The sequence below is a fragment of the Python bivittatus genome, unplaced genomic scaffold, assembly GCF_059951505.1.
Source record: "Python bivittatus isolate LINGU-HERP-01145 unplaced genomic scaffold, Pbiv_v1 ctg000220_np1212, whole genome shotgun sequence".
Taxonomy (NCBI): Eukaryota; Metazoa; Chordata; class Lepidosauria; order Squamata; family Pythonidae; genus Python; species Python bivittatus.
The window spans coordinates 24,095,177-24,112,476 of record NW_028277048.1 but is presented as its reverse complement, the minus strand read 5'-3'; the positions used below and the strand labels follow the sequence as shown (position 1 = coordinate 24,112,476).

At 38.6% G+C, this 17,300-nt stretch overlaps 1 protein-coding gene across 1 annotated transcript in view; it reads left to right on the top strand.

Moving 5' to 3' along the window:
• ACVR1B (activin A receptor type 1B) overlaps positions 1 to 10,000 on the top strand; it is a 44,431-nt gene extending 34,431 nt beyond the window's left edge. Inside the window, exons 7-9 of the mRNA XM_007434090.4 lie at positions 826 to 950; positions 3,506 to 3,636; positions 4,638 to 10,000. Coding sequence (XP_007434152.1) covers positions 826 to 950; positions 3,506 to 3,636; positions 4,638 to 4,763 — 382 coding nt within the window. The 3' untranslated portion in view covers positions 4,764 to 10,000. The remainder of the gene's footprint in view (positions 1 to 825; positions 951 to 3,505; positions 3,637 to 4,637) is intronic.
• The last annotated feature ends 7,300 nt before the right edge of the window (positions 10,001 to 17,300 follow it).

Below are 17,300 nucleotides of genomic sequence, written 5' to 3'. Positions count from 1 at the left end.
AGCCTTTTGGTTGCATCATTTTTAGAATTGTATTCTCTTACCCATTAGCTGTTAACACTAATTAGCTTTTTTCACATGCATCATTAGGACTGGGTATTTGTGAATCAATTACAGCATTAAATTACTTCTGAAATTTGAAGAATTTCAAAGTAAAGTAATTACAGGAAAATATATTTTTAGCAAAATCACTGACATTGTCCGTTAAAAGTGCAATTAACATTTTTATAAAAATGAGTAGTTCATTAAATAGTAAATTGTTGAAGGGCAGTAATCTGTCATTGATAGTAGCTGAGCACATAATATATTAATTAGATAACTGCCTTTTATCTATATGAACTATATACTTAGAATTTGCATTGTGCCTTAATATGTTCGTTCTTCTCCCAAAATGATTTCCAAATGAATTATTTGGGCTAACTCTTAATAACCTTAGTGTAAAATTTTGTGCATTTTATTTGTAAATCTAAATACTCACAATAGTATTACAGAGCCAGCTAAATTACCTGGCAAATAAAAGGGAGTTTTGTGCAATGATTGCTTGTGTTCCTGTTCCTGCTTCAATATTCCTGCCAATGAAAGGTTTACTATGCTGCTACCTACCAAGACAAAATTATCTTAGTTTTTGCTTGATTTTGTTGGTAAACATTTTTAAATGCTGTTAATAGAAAGGCAAATAATATACAACATTCAAAAATATTGTATAAAGGTTTTGTTGAATGAGCTTTTGCTCCTACTCACAAGAGTAGACAATAGATGCAGGATTTTATGTACATGTGGCATATGTCTCAAATAGATGCCATTAATCTGATTGTTCTTTTGCTACAGTTACATGGCCCCTGAGGTTCTTGATGAAACAATAAACATGAAGCATTTTGATTCATTTAAGTGTGCGGATATCTATGCCCTTGGCCTGGTTTACTGGGAAATTGCTCGTAGATGCAACTCAGGAGGTAATAGATTTCTTTTTCTTCTCTAATAAAAGTTAAAAGTTTCCTGTTGGCTTCAGATGTTGTATCCAACACTGTCATCCAAGTGCCTAGAAATGTTAAAACTTGGGACTAGTAGAAACTTAATGGTATAATGGGAAGAGTGGGAAAACTCAGTCTGTTTTGATGTCGAAGGAAGTAAAGCTGCTGATTCAGAATCTCTTTCCATTGATTCAGCCCTGTAGTCAGCCTTTCCTTTAATGGGTTTGAATTATTGCCATTGGTTCTGATGGCAAAGCTACAGTTCAGGATTAACATTAAATGTATTTTTCCTGCTCTCTTGGATATACTAATTAACAGAAGTGTTATGTCATGAAGTATTAATAAAAACGTGACTGCAGACTGTACTCCAGAGTGAGGTAAAAACTATACTATATTTTTATTGATCAGTTGTGGAGATTATCATTTATTTTCTTTTTTCTTTGTCATGAACTAAAAAAATGGATTATTTATTAGGTGGAAGTAAGTAGGGAACAGAAAATAGGACATAGGTCATAGCTGCAGCCTATGCTTACTAAAAGTGTTATTTAAAACCTGCCCACATAAATGGAAAAGAGGAGGACAAGAGATGAGTAAGAAACAGAAATTTTCCAGGTTCAAAATTTTCACTTCAGGAAAATCTGCTAAAAGTACATTGTATCTGTGAATTACTGTTTCAGCTTCTCAATAAAATTAGTTTTTCTTCATACAGCAAAGTTTTTTTTTTTTTTAGTTTCTTTGCATGTATTGTTTGGACCTCATTAAAATGGATTAAATTTAAATTTATCACATCAAGTAATATAGTCGAAATACCTACACAGACTGTAAAAACTGAGATGAATATGCTAATTGGAATTATATTCATTTGCATAAGAAAATCCAAAAAACCCACATCAAATTGCACATAGGAAAAAAAAGATGGGGAAAAAAACACATTAAAAGTTAAATATAAAGATGATCCATGTCAAAGAAGAAGACAAGCCGTATATAGTTTAAAAAATGAATTGGATGAAATGAAGGAAAATTCTGGAGTCGGGCAGCTCCTAAATCAAATAAATTAAATTAAACTGAATTAGGCAATGATGGATAACTTAAATATAATGAAGCAAAAAGTGGTCTATTCTGTTGTTCACGGTTTTTAAAGTGCCAGAAGAGAAAATAATTATTCTGCCACAGAATAATAACACTTAACTATTTAACCCAAATGTTAAAGTGAAATCTAAATGTTCTCAGGTATAAAACTAAGAACTTTGACTTAAAGAGAAAGGATTAAAGAAATAATTGAAATGTTAAAAATCCGACTCAGATACCAGTGTTGTTAGTATTCTGTAAAAAGAAAGTATTGTAATTAGAATTTTGGAATAACAAAGGAACTGCAGAAGAAGTTGTGAGATTTAATTTTGCTATAGCTCTTGTTTTTCAAAACTTTTTTGTATATTGTACAAATTAGGTACTTTTAAAAACTATCAGTGGATAAGAAATAGTAACTTCAAGAGCATTTTTTTAAAAATCTTGTGTTTGTTTATTAACTTGTGTGCTACCCCAGTTACCAAAGTAATTCTAAATTGTATATATGAGATGGGCAATTAACCTCTCACTAAAGATTTTTGTGCAAGACAGAGAAATTATGTAAAAGTTGTTAAGTGTGTGGCTTCTTCATTCAGGAAAATTACTGGACCCAATAAATGAATTACAATGGGTAAAGTTTTGAATTTGTGTTGAAAATGAGGGAAAGAGATTTTGTTCACTTAAGTTTGTAGTTATTATGATATGTAATATTGGAAAACAATTTTGAAAGCTATTAATGATGTCTCTGAGGGAAGCAGAAGAATAATAATAATCTTATTGGGGGAAATCTAAAGAAAAATACCTTCATATACTTATGATGGAATGGATAGTATATGTTATATATTGGAAAAACCCTCAACTACCTGAACTGAGAGACTACAGTAATATATTACTGCCAGTTTTACCTTGCCCATTATTTGTGTCACAGGATATATAATCTCCTTGAAAAAAATGGTTTTTAATGTGTTGTTAGAATGTAAGACCACAATAGTGGGTAATAATTTTCTTGTCTTTCCTAAGATTGTTACAGGTATTTTTCATGTACTATTTGCTCTGTGTGTATGTGTGTGTATATGTGTGTGTGTGTGTATATATATATATATATACATATATATATATATACACACACACACACATATTTTTTCTTATTTTCTATATTGTTTCTTATTTTGGTAATCTTAAATATTGTAAAGTTAAAAGAAGCAGGCCACAGGCTTTCAGATGCTTTTCCCTGTGCATGTCTAATATTTTTTATTATTATATAATGATCATAATTTATTATTATTGAAAACCAATTTGCACACATCATCGGCTATCAGCTTTACTGCTAAGATCCGTGTTTTATGATACTACCTGCTGTTTTTGTAGGCAGTTCATCCTGTTTGTCCTATATCATTAATGCTACCGTGTCTGTGAAAACGATACTTTCATAATAAATAATAGCCTGTTTCTCTTTTTGCTTCCCCTTTTAGGTATTCATGAAGAATATCAGCTCCCATACTATGACCTTGTGCCGTCTGACCCGTCCATTGAAGAAATGAGAAAAGTTGTATGTGAACAGAAACTACGACCTAACATTCCCAACTGGTGGCAGAGTTATGAGGTACAATTGATCCTGAAGACTAAAAAGCATGCCATAAAGCATCATTCTCAATATAGGATTTGTCATATTAGCTAGGGGATAAAGGAAGGCTTCAGCAGCTTGTTGGCATTAAATGTTGGTAGCAATTGAATAAAGAACCCCAGTTATCAACTCATCCTTTAAGTAAACAACTCTCTTTTTACTATATTTTGCACTGAAGTGATTTTTTCCCGTTTATTGAACAAAGCCTGTGCAGATTCCCTAGAGCAATCTGTAGGTTAATCCACACATACAAAAGTACTTTCTACCAAATATATTACAATTCTGGCTTTGATTTGAGTTCTAGCCAGTCAGTTTAAAAAATGGACTGGGTTTATACACTGCACTAAGCCAAGGTTTACATAAGTGTGGTACTATGAATAAGACACACTGGATTCACACATCACATATCAAGCCAAACCAAACAGATCCCATTATAGCTTGACATGGTGTTTAAACACAACCATTTTTTTCAAGTTTTCTTTACTTGTTTGTAGAAAGACATAAATAAACTGTCTGCATACAAAAGAAAGAACTCAAGTGCAAATTTCAGCTTTAACGTGTCAAAAAGAAGTTGGATTGGCTCTGGCTTGGTTTTCATATAATACTAAAGCAAAACAACAAAAGACCCATATTATAGCATAGTATGGAATGCTTAATAAACTGTAATTTTAAAAACAGTTTTGAGTTATATGGAAATACAACCAGTGACAAAAATTGTATTTTTCATGATTGTGAAAGGATGAATCTTTGCTTCTTTTAAGAAGCAATTGGCAAACACTGAATTTTATTTTAGCCAGTTTTTTAAAAATCCTAATAGGAAAATAAGATGCTACTGCAGTTTCAAATGCATACTAATAAAAGGAAACAAGGCGGAAGTAGCATTGTAAGCATAAGCAGCTCATTCTTCATAATTTTTTTTTTTATGGATTTGATGTACTGAAAAGAGATTTCTCCTGATATCACTCTCCCCATGTTCACAGGCTTTGCGAGTTATGGGGAAAATGATGCGTGAGTGCTGGTATGCCAATGGAGCAGCACGGCTAACAGCCTTACGCATCAAGAAAACTCTTTCTCAACTCAGTATCCAGGAAGATGTGAAAATTTAGACTGCAAGCACCATCTTGAGGAAAGTGCACAAAAAGCTGCCATGCTAGAATTGATGTGGTGAAGAAGGCCTACCTCGTCTTTCTATTCAGCCTGCTGCTATCAACTGGACAGCTTGGCCTGCAGGTGGCCAGGTGAGGAGGATGGACATTCGAGACTTCACTCATTTCCTCATTCAAGAGTGAAAGACATCTTTTTCTCATCCCCTCCTGAGAGCATTCTGAGGGGCTTGTATAGGGGAATGTCAGCCACAGTATAACCTTGTTTCTCTTATGGAAATCCCTGTAAATTTGAGTGATGTGCTGATTAGGGAAAGCCTTATGGCTTGGGAGAAGAAGATACTTTCTTATGGATTAAAAAGTGTGTCAGGGGGAAGGTTTTGAGGACTGACATGTACACACAGGCACCTTGTGTGCACCTCTGTCCGGCCATACAGTGGCCCTTTTCTAGCTCAACAGATCCTAAGCCAGAACTACAGCGTGTGCATGTGCAAAGGTACGTGTCCCTTTGCCCCGTAGGTATGTATTGTGTCTGCTTGTGCTCCTGTGCATGTGAAAATGTAGAGTGTCCTTTTGTGAAGTGCAGGTGCTAATTCCCTATTTGTCACTAGCTGATAATTAGCTATCTTCTCACTAGGAAGGAGTAGGGTTCTGCCCTGCCAAATAGTAGACCTACTTTGGGCACTGTACAAATTGTTTCACTGCCATTCTTCCCCTCTTTTTTTTCAAAGCAGGGAAATATTTTGATTATGTGTGTTTGTTTTTAGTTTAAGATTCTCCCATAATGGGTAGCAATGATTACCTAGCAAGCAGAAAGAATTGCGGAAGAATTAAGTGTCCGCTGAAATTGGTGCTTTCCTAGTTAAAGAAAGGCAAACAAAATTGACCATATAGGATCATTGCCCTTCCATTTCTCAAGGTGCCTTTGGCAGAACAACTCCGGTGTTTTACATTTCTCTACAGAATGAAATGGCTATGGAGAAATATGCACTCAGAGACTTCCTGGCAACATTTTTCCTTCAAGGAACAATGACTGCAAAACAAAGCTTGTGTGCGTGTGTGCGCGCGTGTGTGTGTGTGCGTGTGTGTACGTAAGTGTATGTGTATATAGATAGATATATAGATATAATATGATCTCCCTTATTCTGGAAGCTACTTTGTGTCACTTGGGCAGGGGGTGGGGTGGGATAGGGAAGGATTGGGAATGGATTAACTGCATGCATTTTGTTTGAATTAAATGATCAGGGCATAGTAGGACTGATTTGGCTGTCACATTTTTTTGTGGGGGGAACAGCCTGAGATTGTATTGTGATGCAAATAATGCATTAGAAACTCCATTATGTGTAGGTTGGGTGTTTGATAGATAACTCCTGAAGCCATAACTTTTAACTGGAGTGGTTTGATTAATTTTTTTAATTCTTATTTTAATGGAGGGGCTGGATTTTAACTTTTTTTACTATTCTTTATAAGAGTAAAATAGATAATTACCTCTCATTCTGTTTATAAAGAAATCACTGCAAAAAAAGAGAAAAAAAAACTGAGAAATGCACACAGCTCAATTTTACACTGGAACTGTTTCTATACAAACCATGAGCCCTTGACTTCTAAGAGGAGGAGTTACCCCTTCTTAGACAGGGGATTTTATAAGAATATAAAACATTCTGTATTTGTTGTTTGTCAGTATGGGCATGTGTTTGTCTTTCTTCCCTCTCCCCTAACCTTTCTCGTGTCTTTGAGTGTATCGGTATATACATTGCAGAGTTTTGCATTGTGTATTGGAGTCAATTTGACATGTTCCTTTGAGTCTGTAACAAGTTGTAGCTTCCTTTAAGGCTGTGTTTTGAAAATCTCAGGCGCTTTTGTTTGTAGACAGATGTGGGATTTGTGCTTCTGATTGTAAAACTTGCCTTTTTCTGTTATTTTGGTCTGATCATTTCTGAGCCAGAGACCACCACAAATCTCTAGCAGAGGGATACCATTTACTAAAATCCTCCTTGTATTCTGATCTAAAATAAAAGGCACCTTGAAATTTATTTTAATCATATATTTTCATAAATAAGAAATGGCATCTATGATTGCTGGAGTTGGAATTGAAAAAGATATATCACGAAGATTTACACTTGGCGCTCAGGTAATGGAAATGTTCGTGTGTATAATTTCACTGTCAAATCCACCTCCATTTAAAAAGAGCCATTTGATTATCATGGATAAGTTGAAGATTTTAAGTGATAGTCATGAAATTAGCTTGAGGCTAAAAAGTATGTACTTCCCTTAAGCATATTTGTTTCCAAGTATTCCCAAGTGGTAAATAATTTTGCCAGAGTGTGTGTCCTATTTCTGTTCACACTTCTTGACATTTTACTCCTAAATCTGCAGCTTAGAGGCAGATAATCATGTTTCATATAAAGTCAGTTTAAATCGGAGTATAATTCCCCAATTATGCCTTATAGTAATTTGCTACAAATATAACATTTGTTGCTTCTTTCTCAGAGTAAATCAGCTCTAGTTCTGTATGAAAGGCTATTTATTTATGATTTTAACAATACTTATAACCTGCCTCAATCCCAAAAAAACTGGGTGGTGTACAACATCAAACCAAAAAAAACCTCATAACAATAAATAGCTAAATTCAGAATACTTGTCAATAATAAAAAATAACCACAGAGAGCAGAAATAAAAAGACAGTCAGCTTGGACCAAAAGTGCATTGAAATAAAATAGCTTTAACCTGTTTACAGAATTGCAGCATAAGTTGGAGGATGTTATAAACCTCACAAGGGGAGAGAACTCTCAACAGACACTCTCTTGATGACTAAACCAGTGAGCAGATTCAATTCTGCTATGGTATTGCCTGAATGTGCCATTTAGGGCTTCAAGGCTAAAGGCCAGCACTTTGAATTGGGCCCAGAAGCCTGCTGGCTACCTATGCAGGACCTTTGATATAGGTATTTCTGGCTAGATGGGGCTGTCCTACCAATAATCTTACTGCCATATTTTGTATCAGCTACAGCTTCCAGATTGTCTTCAAAGGCAGCTGCATGCAGTGCATGTTGCAGTAGTCTAATCAAGTAGTGATCAAAGTATGAGTTACTGAAGTCAGGGCATCCTGTTCCATGTAGGATTATAAGTGGTGCATAAGCCAAATCTGGGCAAAGGCCCTCCTGGCCACAATTTCCACCAGCCATTTAAGCAGGAGTTGTGAGTCCAGGAGGACTCCAAGTCAACAACCACATCGTTCAGGGGGGACATAATCCAGTCTAGAGTAACAACTGGCACTGATGTCGGGATGTCCCAATCTTTACTGACCATTAGCAACCCCATCTTACAGAATTTGATGTGAGCTTATCTTGCCCCATCCAAACCTCTCAGATGCTAATTCAAGATTTCCATAGGGTTGTGAAGTATAACTGAGCATTGGTATACTGCTGATATCTCAGCTTGAGCCAGCAGATCATCTGTCCCACCAGTTAGATGTTAAACAACATGGAACCCTGAGGGATCCCACGCTGAAGCTCCATGGACTCAGGTGCATCTCCACCAGGGTCACTGACTATGATCACACACTCAGGTAGGAGCAGAACCATTGTAAAATGGTGTCTCCAACTCCCTGTAAGAAGGATACCATGGTATTGTTAGTGGTATTGAACCCGCCAAGTTCTAATAAATAGAGGGGTATATTCCCCCCACCCCATCTGCATCTGAAGAAAGGTTATCTATCAGGACAACCAGTGCCATTTCTATCCCATAACCAGGCCTGAATCCTGACTGAAAATGATCCAGATAATCTGCTTCCTCCAGGATCTTCTCTAACTGATTCCCCACTACCTTCTCAACGCTCTTCCCTAAGGATAGAATGCAGATAGGGCAAAATTTATCAAACACAGCTGGATGCAGGGTTTACGTCTTCAGCTACCTCCCTCAAAGCAGGCAGCATCAACTTATCCCTCAAAGAAGCATTGATAACCTCCCAGATCCAGCTGGTCACACTCTGTCTAGCCACCCAAAGGAGCCAGAAGGGTAATGAATCCAACATACAGGTGGCAGGTAGTCAGACTACAGAGGATTCTATCTGCTTCCTTGGGTTCCACAAGCTCAAAATAATCCAGATCATATCACAAGGTGGCACCCCATTCACCACAGTAGGCTCTGGCATCCAAACCAGAGAGGATATGACCCATTTTATTCATTAAAAAATTCATCCAACAGAACTGGACTCTTGGGCAAGATTTTTTTTCTTTGCATTATCATGACAAACTAAAAATGACTAAAGAATCATTTTCCCTAGTTTTGCCTGCAGACTGCAGGCATTTCAGACTGCAGGCATGTTCAAAAAGGGCCCTCAAATTGCATCATTTTAATAAAGTAAGGATGGATGCTCCTTTAGGACATTTCTTTATTGTCCATGTATCCAGTGAGATGTGGAAGTTAGCTACTGCAGTTGGCATCTTTAACTAAGAGGAGCAAATATCCTGTTTACTTTGATACAAGCGTGTTAATGTTCCTAACCATTCCTTCATAATTACTTAAAAAAAAAAAAAAAAGCAGTAGCAGGTTCCATTGCAAATTAGACCAGAAGATGTCATGGTACATTGAGTTTTTAAGGAAGGCCTAATATAGGCCCTATATACTTTTTTTTTTTTGTCTAAAAAATAAATTCAAAAAACCAAATAGACTAATGTTTAGCAATTTACTACAATTACTTTCAAACTGAAAATGTTAGAAAACAGTAGCCTCTGCCAGGCTTTTCATGAAGTTTTAGTCCAGTGGTCAAATAGCCCAACCTCATACAAGTAGCAGGATAGAATCCCAATTTTGAATTCTATTTGGGGAACAACCAACCAGCTTCATCAGAACAGACATGGAAGAATCTTGCTATATGAAATTTCCCAGTGGAAAAGTACATTTGCAATGCCCTTAATCATTTTCAAACCTAGTAAGTGGGTGGTATGACTTGTTGGGGTCACACTGGCTTCAGAATAGATCATTCTTGGTACTGTTGTCTCTTTCCTCTTTCTTGTCCCAAAAATTGATTCCTTCTTGATCTTTATATTTGTTTCAGGTTTTATGTTTTACTAGAGAAAGACTGTAAAATAGCCACTTAGACACTTTACCTCCTCAGTATGCAAATGTAAATAGATGTAATATAGGAAAGAAATCTTTTGTTTTAATATAAGAATGAGGCTGTCCAATTTTTGGTTGTACATTATTAAAAGTTTGTTTTTATTCACATAAACTCTTATGACTTTTTATGTTTCAATTCATTCTGCCTTTTTTATACTGTATATACTTTAATTTTAATATTAGCTAAGGGAATGAAAAAGGATAAATATATAAAATAAGATAACTCAAAGAAAGATATAACTGAACTACATGAAGCTGTGCTTGTAATAATTGTGTAAAAGATTACTATAGGAAGGATTATGTTGTCAATATTATTAGAACTGTGCTGTGAGAATAAAGCAAATATTAGGGCTTCAATTGGATCAATTTCAGAATATAATGCAATGGATTATATTCAGGATTATTGAATTATTCAGAATCCTTCAGGATTACTCTTCTGTTAAAGAGAACTTCTAGAGATGTTCTGATTGCCCAGTGAACCAGAAATGTGAAGGAGTGGAAAAGTCAAGGTACCTGGCCTTCCTGTTCTTTTTGTTTTGGTGTAACACATGCATTCCGTATATTTGCTTAATAGCAGGTACCACTGAGCTCAGTAGAATTTACTTACATGTAAGCATGGATAGGATTCCATTGTTAATCTTCACAACAGTAAGCTAACTGAAGTTCTCCTTAGTGGATATCTCACAAGTTTGGGGTTTTGTTTTCTGAGTCACGCTTTAATCTTGCCCTTAAAAAGAACATAATGGGCATCCCCCATACAGTTCTGGGATTGGCCAGTTAATAATGCCCTCTGCCTTTCCCATGGAGAGCTAGAAGAGTGCTGAACATTTGTCATGGGTTAAACTACTCTGCATTATTTCTCGAAACATTCCTTTGAGAATTTTTGATCCACTCTATCCCATTTGACACAATAAATGGAGAAAGAGATTGTGACATGTTGATGTACAAACTTTAAATCTATGCCAAATCCAGCAATCTGGAAAAGAGTTCCCACCAAGAACATATTAGAATGTATTTAAAACAGTTCATAAAGGGAATAACAGTCTTAGAATGAGAAAATCATCATGTTTAAATCAACCAAAACAAGGACGAATAGAAACAATACATAGCAGAACTGAACAGCTGTATGTTCTCAAAAATATTCTGCACCCATCTGGAAGAGGATGATAGGAGCAGTATATAAAAAACTCTTGACTGAAATGGACCTTTATTTTTCTTGCCAGTGTTGTGATACTGTCACTTTAAAAAAGGAGAGAGTAACAATTACATATAGGTTAGGGAATATTTGTGAACTGATTTTTATTGTTCCTTGTACTCTCCTCTGCTATGCTTTTATCAACTCTCCTCCAATAAATCCTTGAACTTTATGATATATATATGGGATTGGATCAAATTGTCAGCTTCCTTCTGTCAGACTAGTGGGGATAGGGAAACTAACTAAAGTTTACTCAAGTCTAGTGAGACAGAAGCATGTGGGCATCTGATTTTCTACCATGTAACTAAGGAGCACTGTGCTTTCCTATTCTGTTCAGAGATGTATGAAAGGAGATCAGAGATGGAATAATCAAGTCTGCTACGGTCCCCATAACTCTCTGAGGATTTATCACAAGTTTTCTCCATAAGCAGGTCTTCACATTCACTAAGGGTACCTTCAGATGGAGGTTTCCTAGAACTGCCAATAAAAAAGGTATTGAGGTATGGGTCCCCCTGCTTTCTGGTAGCTTTTTTTTTTTCTCGCAACAAGAAGAAAACAAAGATGGTAGAATTCTTGAATAACACTGGGCAATTACATGATAAAACCCTCATCAGAAGCCACACAACATGTAGAGAGCAGCAATAAAAATTTTACTTTTGGTCAGTACTTTAACTGAACAAATAGACTGAAGTGTGACCAGCTGACCACAATTTGTGTAGAACCTCATGTAAGAAGAGAAAGCTCTTGAGTTAGTGGCTGTGTTAGCATGTAACTGAGACCATGATTAGTTAGGAATAAACCAGAGTTGTTCTGGCAGATAAGCAAATAAGGTGTATTTGCCAATTTTTGGGTTGTTTTCCTCGGTTTATCTGCTGATTCCCAGAAACAAAAGTTGGAGTTCTGGACTCAAACAAGCTTATAAAGTCAGTGGTTCTAACCATGACCATGTTCTAATTTCCAGATATGACTTGCTACAAAAGTAATCCATGGTTTCTTTCTTGAGCTGGTTCAGGCATTATACTAAGATGAAAATAAGCCACATTATTTCTTAGAGTTATATCTGAATTAGTCTGGTATGGGTGTCAGATAATATGGGGCTGTAAAGACCACAAATTCTTAGCAAGGTTACAATATAGATACGTGGAAATCAAGAGGCCAATATAATTTGGACATAAAGAATTAGTCTGTAAAACATGGAATAAAGTAAGGCTGCAGGATTAGGCACGTAGGAGTAACTCTCAGGGAAATTGATAGCATTTAATTCTTGAGGTAATATAGATTGCTTTGAGAATGAAGACATTTCTGAAAATAAATGTCTTAAAGCTGTAGCACACGTTAACTTCTGAATGGGTCCCTTAAACTATAAACATTAGGGCTATCTGAGCTTCCAAACTGATTCTGAAGAATTATTATTTTATTAGGGCTGTGCCTAACAAAGACATTAATAGCATAAGACCACTCTGCCCTTTACTTCTCTTCTACATATGACATTTGTAAAACAACCATCAGTAGAAAACATGTGGAACATAAGGAGGTGAAGAGATCCCATAGATTCCATAGACTTTCTCACCCATCCACCCCCATTTCTATTTCCTCTAGTTTCATTACAGAAGCATTCTGGCACAGTATCAGAAGCCATATGGAAAACTCAGTCCTATTTCTAAAGACTCTCTGTATCTTATTAATGAAGTTTGAGATTGCTGGCCACCCAGCAGTAGCTGCTTGCGAGCCGCCTGGGACTTGCAATTTCCTGCCAGCTTCCCCATTGACTTTGCTTGTTGGAAACTGGCAGGAAGTTGCAATGAGGTCCTCGCTTAATGCTGGCAATGGGGAGTGCCAGAATTGCCATTGCTAAGTGATGCGGTCACATGACATCGCACTTTACCACATCGCTTAGCTATGGAAATTCTGGTCCCAATTACCATTGTGAAGCAATGACTACCTGTATATGTGTAAACTACAAACAGTGGCTTTTCTTTTTCTGTTTTAGATTATTTCTCTGAGAACGGATGTTTTCCTATTGTGCTGTCCAGTTCTTCCAGCTATCGTAAATCTTGGTACAGATAACGATTTAGATTCCTTGTACACAATCTGTGTACAATGATATTGGAGTGAGAACTGCTATTCAAGAAAGTTTTGAACTAAATTGTTTAATTTTAAGCGCATTCTGGGCTCATTGAAACAGTTTTCTGGCCATCAAGCTTTTGTATCATATAAACGCACAAGACCTTGCACTAGGGACCTTTGTTATTTCCTCACTTCTGGGTAAGAGGGCAAGCAAGGAGATCCCTCTGATTATTCTCGAAAGAACAGATGTTCTGAACAACAATCCCAAATGAGAAAGCCGTGTATTGCGCACGTCGGTCCTAAGGAGAGTTCCAAAATACAAAATACTAAGCTCGTGAGTGATCTTTCTCCAGCTGCTAGCCAGCTGTCCCCCGACACCAACTCTTGTGTTTGTATTCACTGGGAAGTATTTGGCTGCTATTGACTTCTTCATTCCTTGCTGAAAATTAAGATCAGCTGTTGAGCCCCAATAACCCAGACCTTGTTCCATCAAAAGAACTGCTGGCCCTGCCAACTCTTGCTTTTAATTTTAACCTTTCTGCTGTGTGTATGTAATATTACAGACACAGTGATACTTTGGTATTTTATTAATCCTTTTAGCATTTTCTTTGTATGTTGCACAGCTGACTTGAATGTTTGGAAAAGTAAGATAAATGTTTTAAATATAATATTGGGTTTTAGACTTAAATAAGCAGTGTAATACATGTTATACTTCTGGAAAAGCATATACAGGTAGTCCTCAGTTAACGATGGTAATTGGGAACAGAATTTTCATTGCTAAGCGATACGGTCATGAAGCATGATGTCACATGACCACATTGCTTAGCAACGGAAATCTCAGCAGTCCCCATCGCCATCATTAACCGAATCCCACTGGTTATTAGGCAAGGACCCGCCCCGATCCAAGCCACTCCCGGCTTGGTCCCTCCCAGCCCCAAGCCTTAGTCACCCTGCCTCCTCTTGAACTCCCCCCACCCACCTATCTCTCCCCCAGTACAATCTGCCCTTTTGGCCACCCTGGACAGCAGCACTCCTTGGCGGTGGTGGCAGCACTGAGTCTGAAGTAGAGGCTCAGGGCCTTCAGAGCGGTCTCAGCCGGCTGCCGCTGAGGGGTGCTGCCTCAAGCCTCATGCTGCGGCCAGTTGCCCCAGCCCAAAGCCCAGCCCCAGCCGCCCTGTGCTCCACCAGCTCTGCTGCCCCCAGCTGACCTTCTTCCTCTCACTGCTGACGCGGCATGCCTGGCCCTGCATGAGGCAGCTGCTGGCCGCACATAGCCTTCCTCCTGAGGCCTTCTCATGAGGCGAAGCTTCGTGAGATTCCAACCCGTTAACCAATAGATATTGGGAGGGGGGAGCCCAGTGGAGAGAAAGGCGCTTGGGAGGAGGCTCAGCAACCTCTCAATCATAGGCCTCTATTGCTTTCCTGAACTGGATTCTTCCATCTTTCCTTTTCTACTTGATTTGGGGAGATCTAGGTTTAAGCTGAATGATAAAGCTTTAGGACAGAGCCATGAGTGTAGAACTGCAGAGCTTCAGTAACTAAGAGCCTCTTTGTCCCCAAAATATTAAAAAGGCATAGAGAGTAAGCAAGATGACCTTGACAGAAATATGCAGGAACTGTCAGCTAGGCAAAAGGGGCTCAACATTTTTGGGGTCCAGAACAGTGACATAACATTCAGAAGTGGCTCAGGTAGACATCTCCCTAATTCACTGGATTAGGAGAAGGAGGATGTACAATACAATCACACTTGAAAGACTGATGTCAGTCCCACTAGGTAGACCAAACCGGGAAATCAACTTCACAGGAAGGCTAAACCGCTTTTACTGAGATTAGCTATAATAACAGAATCTTGCAAGTCCAATTGTGCTGTACCTCCTCCTCTTCCTTATACTCCAGTGAATTAGGGAGGTGTAATTTATAAACTGATCAAGGAGGCTCATGGCTTGTCACTATTCGTACCGCTAGAAAGGGCTACTTAAGATAGTGCTTCGCTAGCAACAGCATCAAGGTGAGATGATTTCTCAGGAGGCATCTGTTGGCCGTGCCAAAGCATATTTGAACATAATGAGAATTTGGAACCTGGGCTACGGAGGTGAAACTGCTGCTTTGCCTTCTGGCACACTTCAGACAGAACAGTCAAACTGAAGACTGCTATAAGCTGATGGTCTACGTGAACTAACTCACAGCCAACTCCAGATTAGAACTGTTGGAAGTCAGATGGCATACAAATATAATAATAAATAAATCAGGTCACAGGCGGTGAACAACTGCTGGAAGAGACCCCAAGTAAGGAGTAGGGCCATGCATTTGCCTAGGATCCAGTTCCCTTAATCCCAGCACGTCATCCCAAGCAGCAGCAGCCCCGTCTCCTCCTCTTCTTTCCAGAAGAACAACTTGACAAGGCTTTTGAAATAACAATGAACAAAGAACAGTGCTATTAACTGATGGAATGTGTGCACTGGGCTGATGTGATGGCAGCTGGCTGAAGCCTTCCCTGAAAGAACTGCAGTGCAATCCAGTACATGCTTACTCAAAAGTAAAATGTCAGGAATAACACCTGGATCAATGGAGCTGCCTCTAACTATCAGAAGCATTATTTCTGATTGATTATGTAAAAATCCTCACTCACCCCTATGGTCCTCAATCTCAGGTCCTCTACCAGAGGCCTGGGAGTTGGAGGATTCTGCGCAGTATCTTAGCTGTTCCTAGCACTGCACTCTTCTGGACAGAGAGCTCTGATGTTCGGAGTTACAGCCCCGAGTACTCCTACCACCATGGGGACCACTTTGGCCTTTACTTTCCACAACCTCTAGTTCCTCCTTCAAGCCCTGGTCCTTCGAACCCTGGTACTTCTCCAGCTTCTCATACTCCTTCCTGATGTTGCTGTCACTGCTGTCTTTTGTTCCTTCTCTACTACCACAATGTCTTGATCATGTAGCCAAGCATCTCCAGGGTTACAGCGGCTGTAGCATATAACAGTTCATTGGTTTGAGTTATGATGTTAGTAGGGATTGTCGTGAGGGCAATTTTGGCATCTTCTAGCATACTATCTGATGGTACTTCTCCAGTGAGCCTTGGTAATCAGTCTCAACAGTTGACTGCAGCTAGTTTATCCGTGATCTTATGCCTCATATCAGCTGCTGTGCTCTGTAATGAAGGGGGTGGCAGTGACGTTCCAGCTTCAGGTGTTGGCTGCACATCCAGTTGATCCTCCCAGTCTTCTTGAGTCTGGGATGTAATGTGTAGTTGGTCTGTCTCAAGTTGTGAGAGCAGCTTCCTCTTCACTATGTTGAAGCATTGGGTAACTAGCTGTTTCTCAGTTAGCGTGGATGTAGGTCTTCTGTCCATCCATAGTGTCAGGCCTAGCCCAAGGAACTCCAAGAGACAATGCAAATTCAGTTCAGCTATGTTTATTAGCTACAACCTCTAGCAAGAATCTTCCCAGACTGAAACCCCAGTTCCCAAAGTCCTCCAGCCACAACAGTGTGAATTCCTCAGGGAGGTGCAAGTCTCATCCTCTTGTATCTCCCACACTCCTCCGGCGAGCTAAGAAAATGTTTTTCTCCCTGAGCCTGGCCTTCATAATTCCATTCTATCACAATACATCTCATATATCCCGTCTGGTTAGGTCTACTGTTGTAGTAGCATCCCATCAATTCCAGGTTCTTTTGTCTCATCCATGTATGGTTTGTTCCAGTAGCCCACTTCCATCAGATTGTCCTGGTTCCCCAACATCTGGTGTGGACCTTGTTAATCCAGGTGAAGTCCAAGCTGGCATGACTCTCTTAGTGTCACTCTCATATGTGAGGGAGGCAGATGAAGCATTAGGGGGTCCCTAATGGTAAGGTAGGTACCAGCCAGGATTTGAACCCCAGTCTCCCGCATCAAAGGGCAGCACTCTAACCACTATGCTATCCAGCTGCATGCAATATATATACACACACACACACACACACACACACAGCCATTATATATAATGCTATACCAAAGCTAGCTGCATAAAGAACCTGAAAAAGCAGCATTTTAAATTCCGAGGGATGCTGAAATCAGTTGGTTTAAACAGTGTCTTTCCCCAAGTTTTTCCTTGGTCTGAAAGGCTGTGACACTCTGTAGGCTCCTTCGCATGTTGCACAATTGAGCCAGGTTTGCAAACAAGTA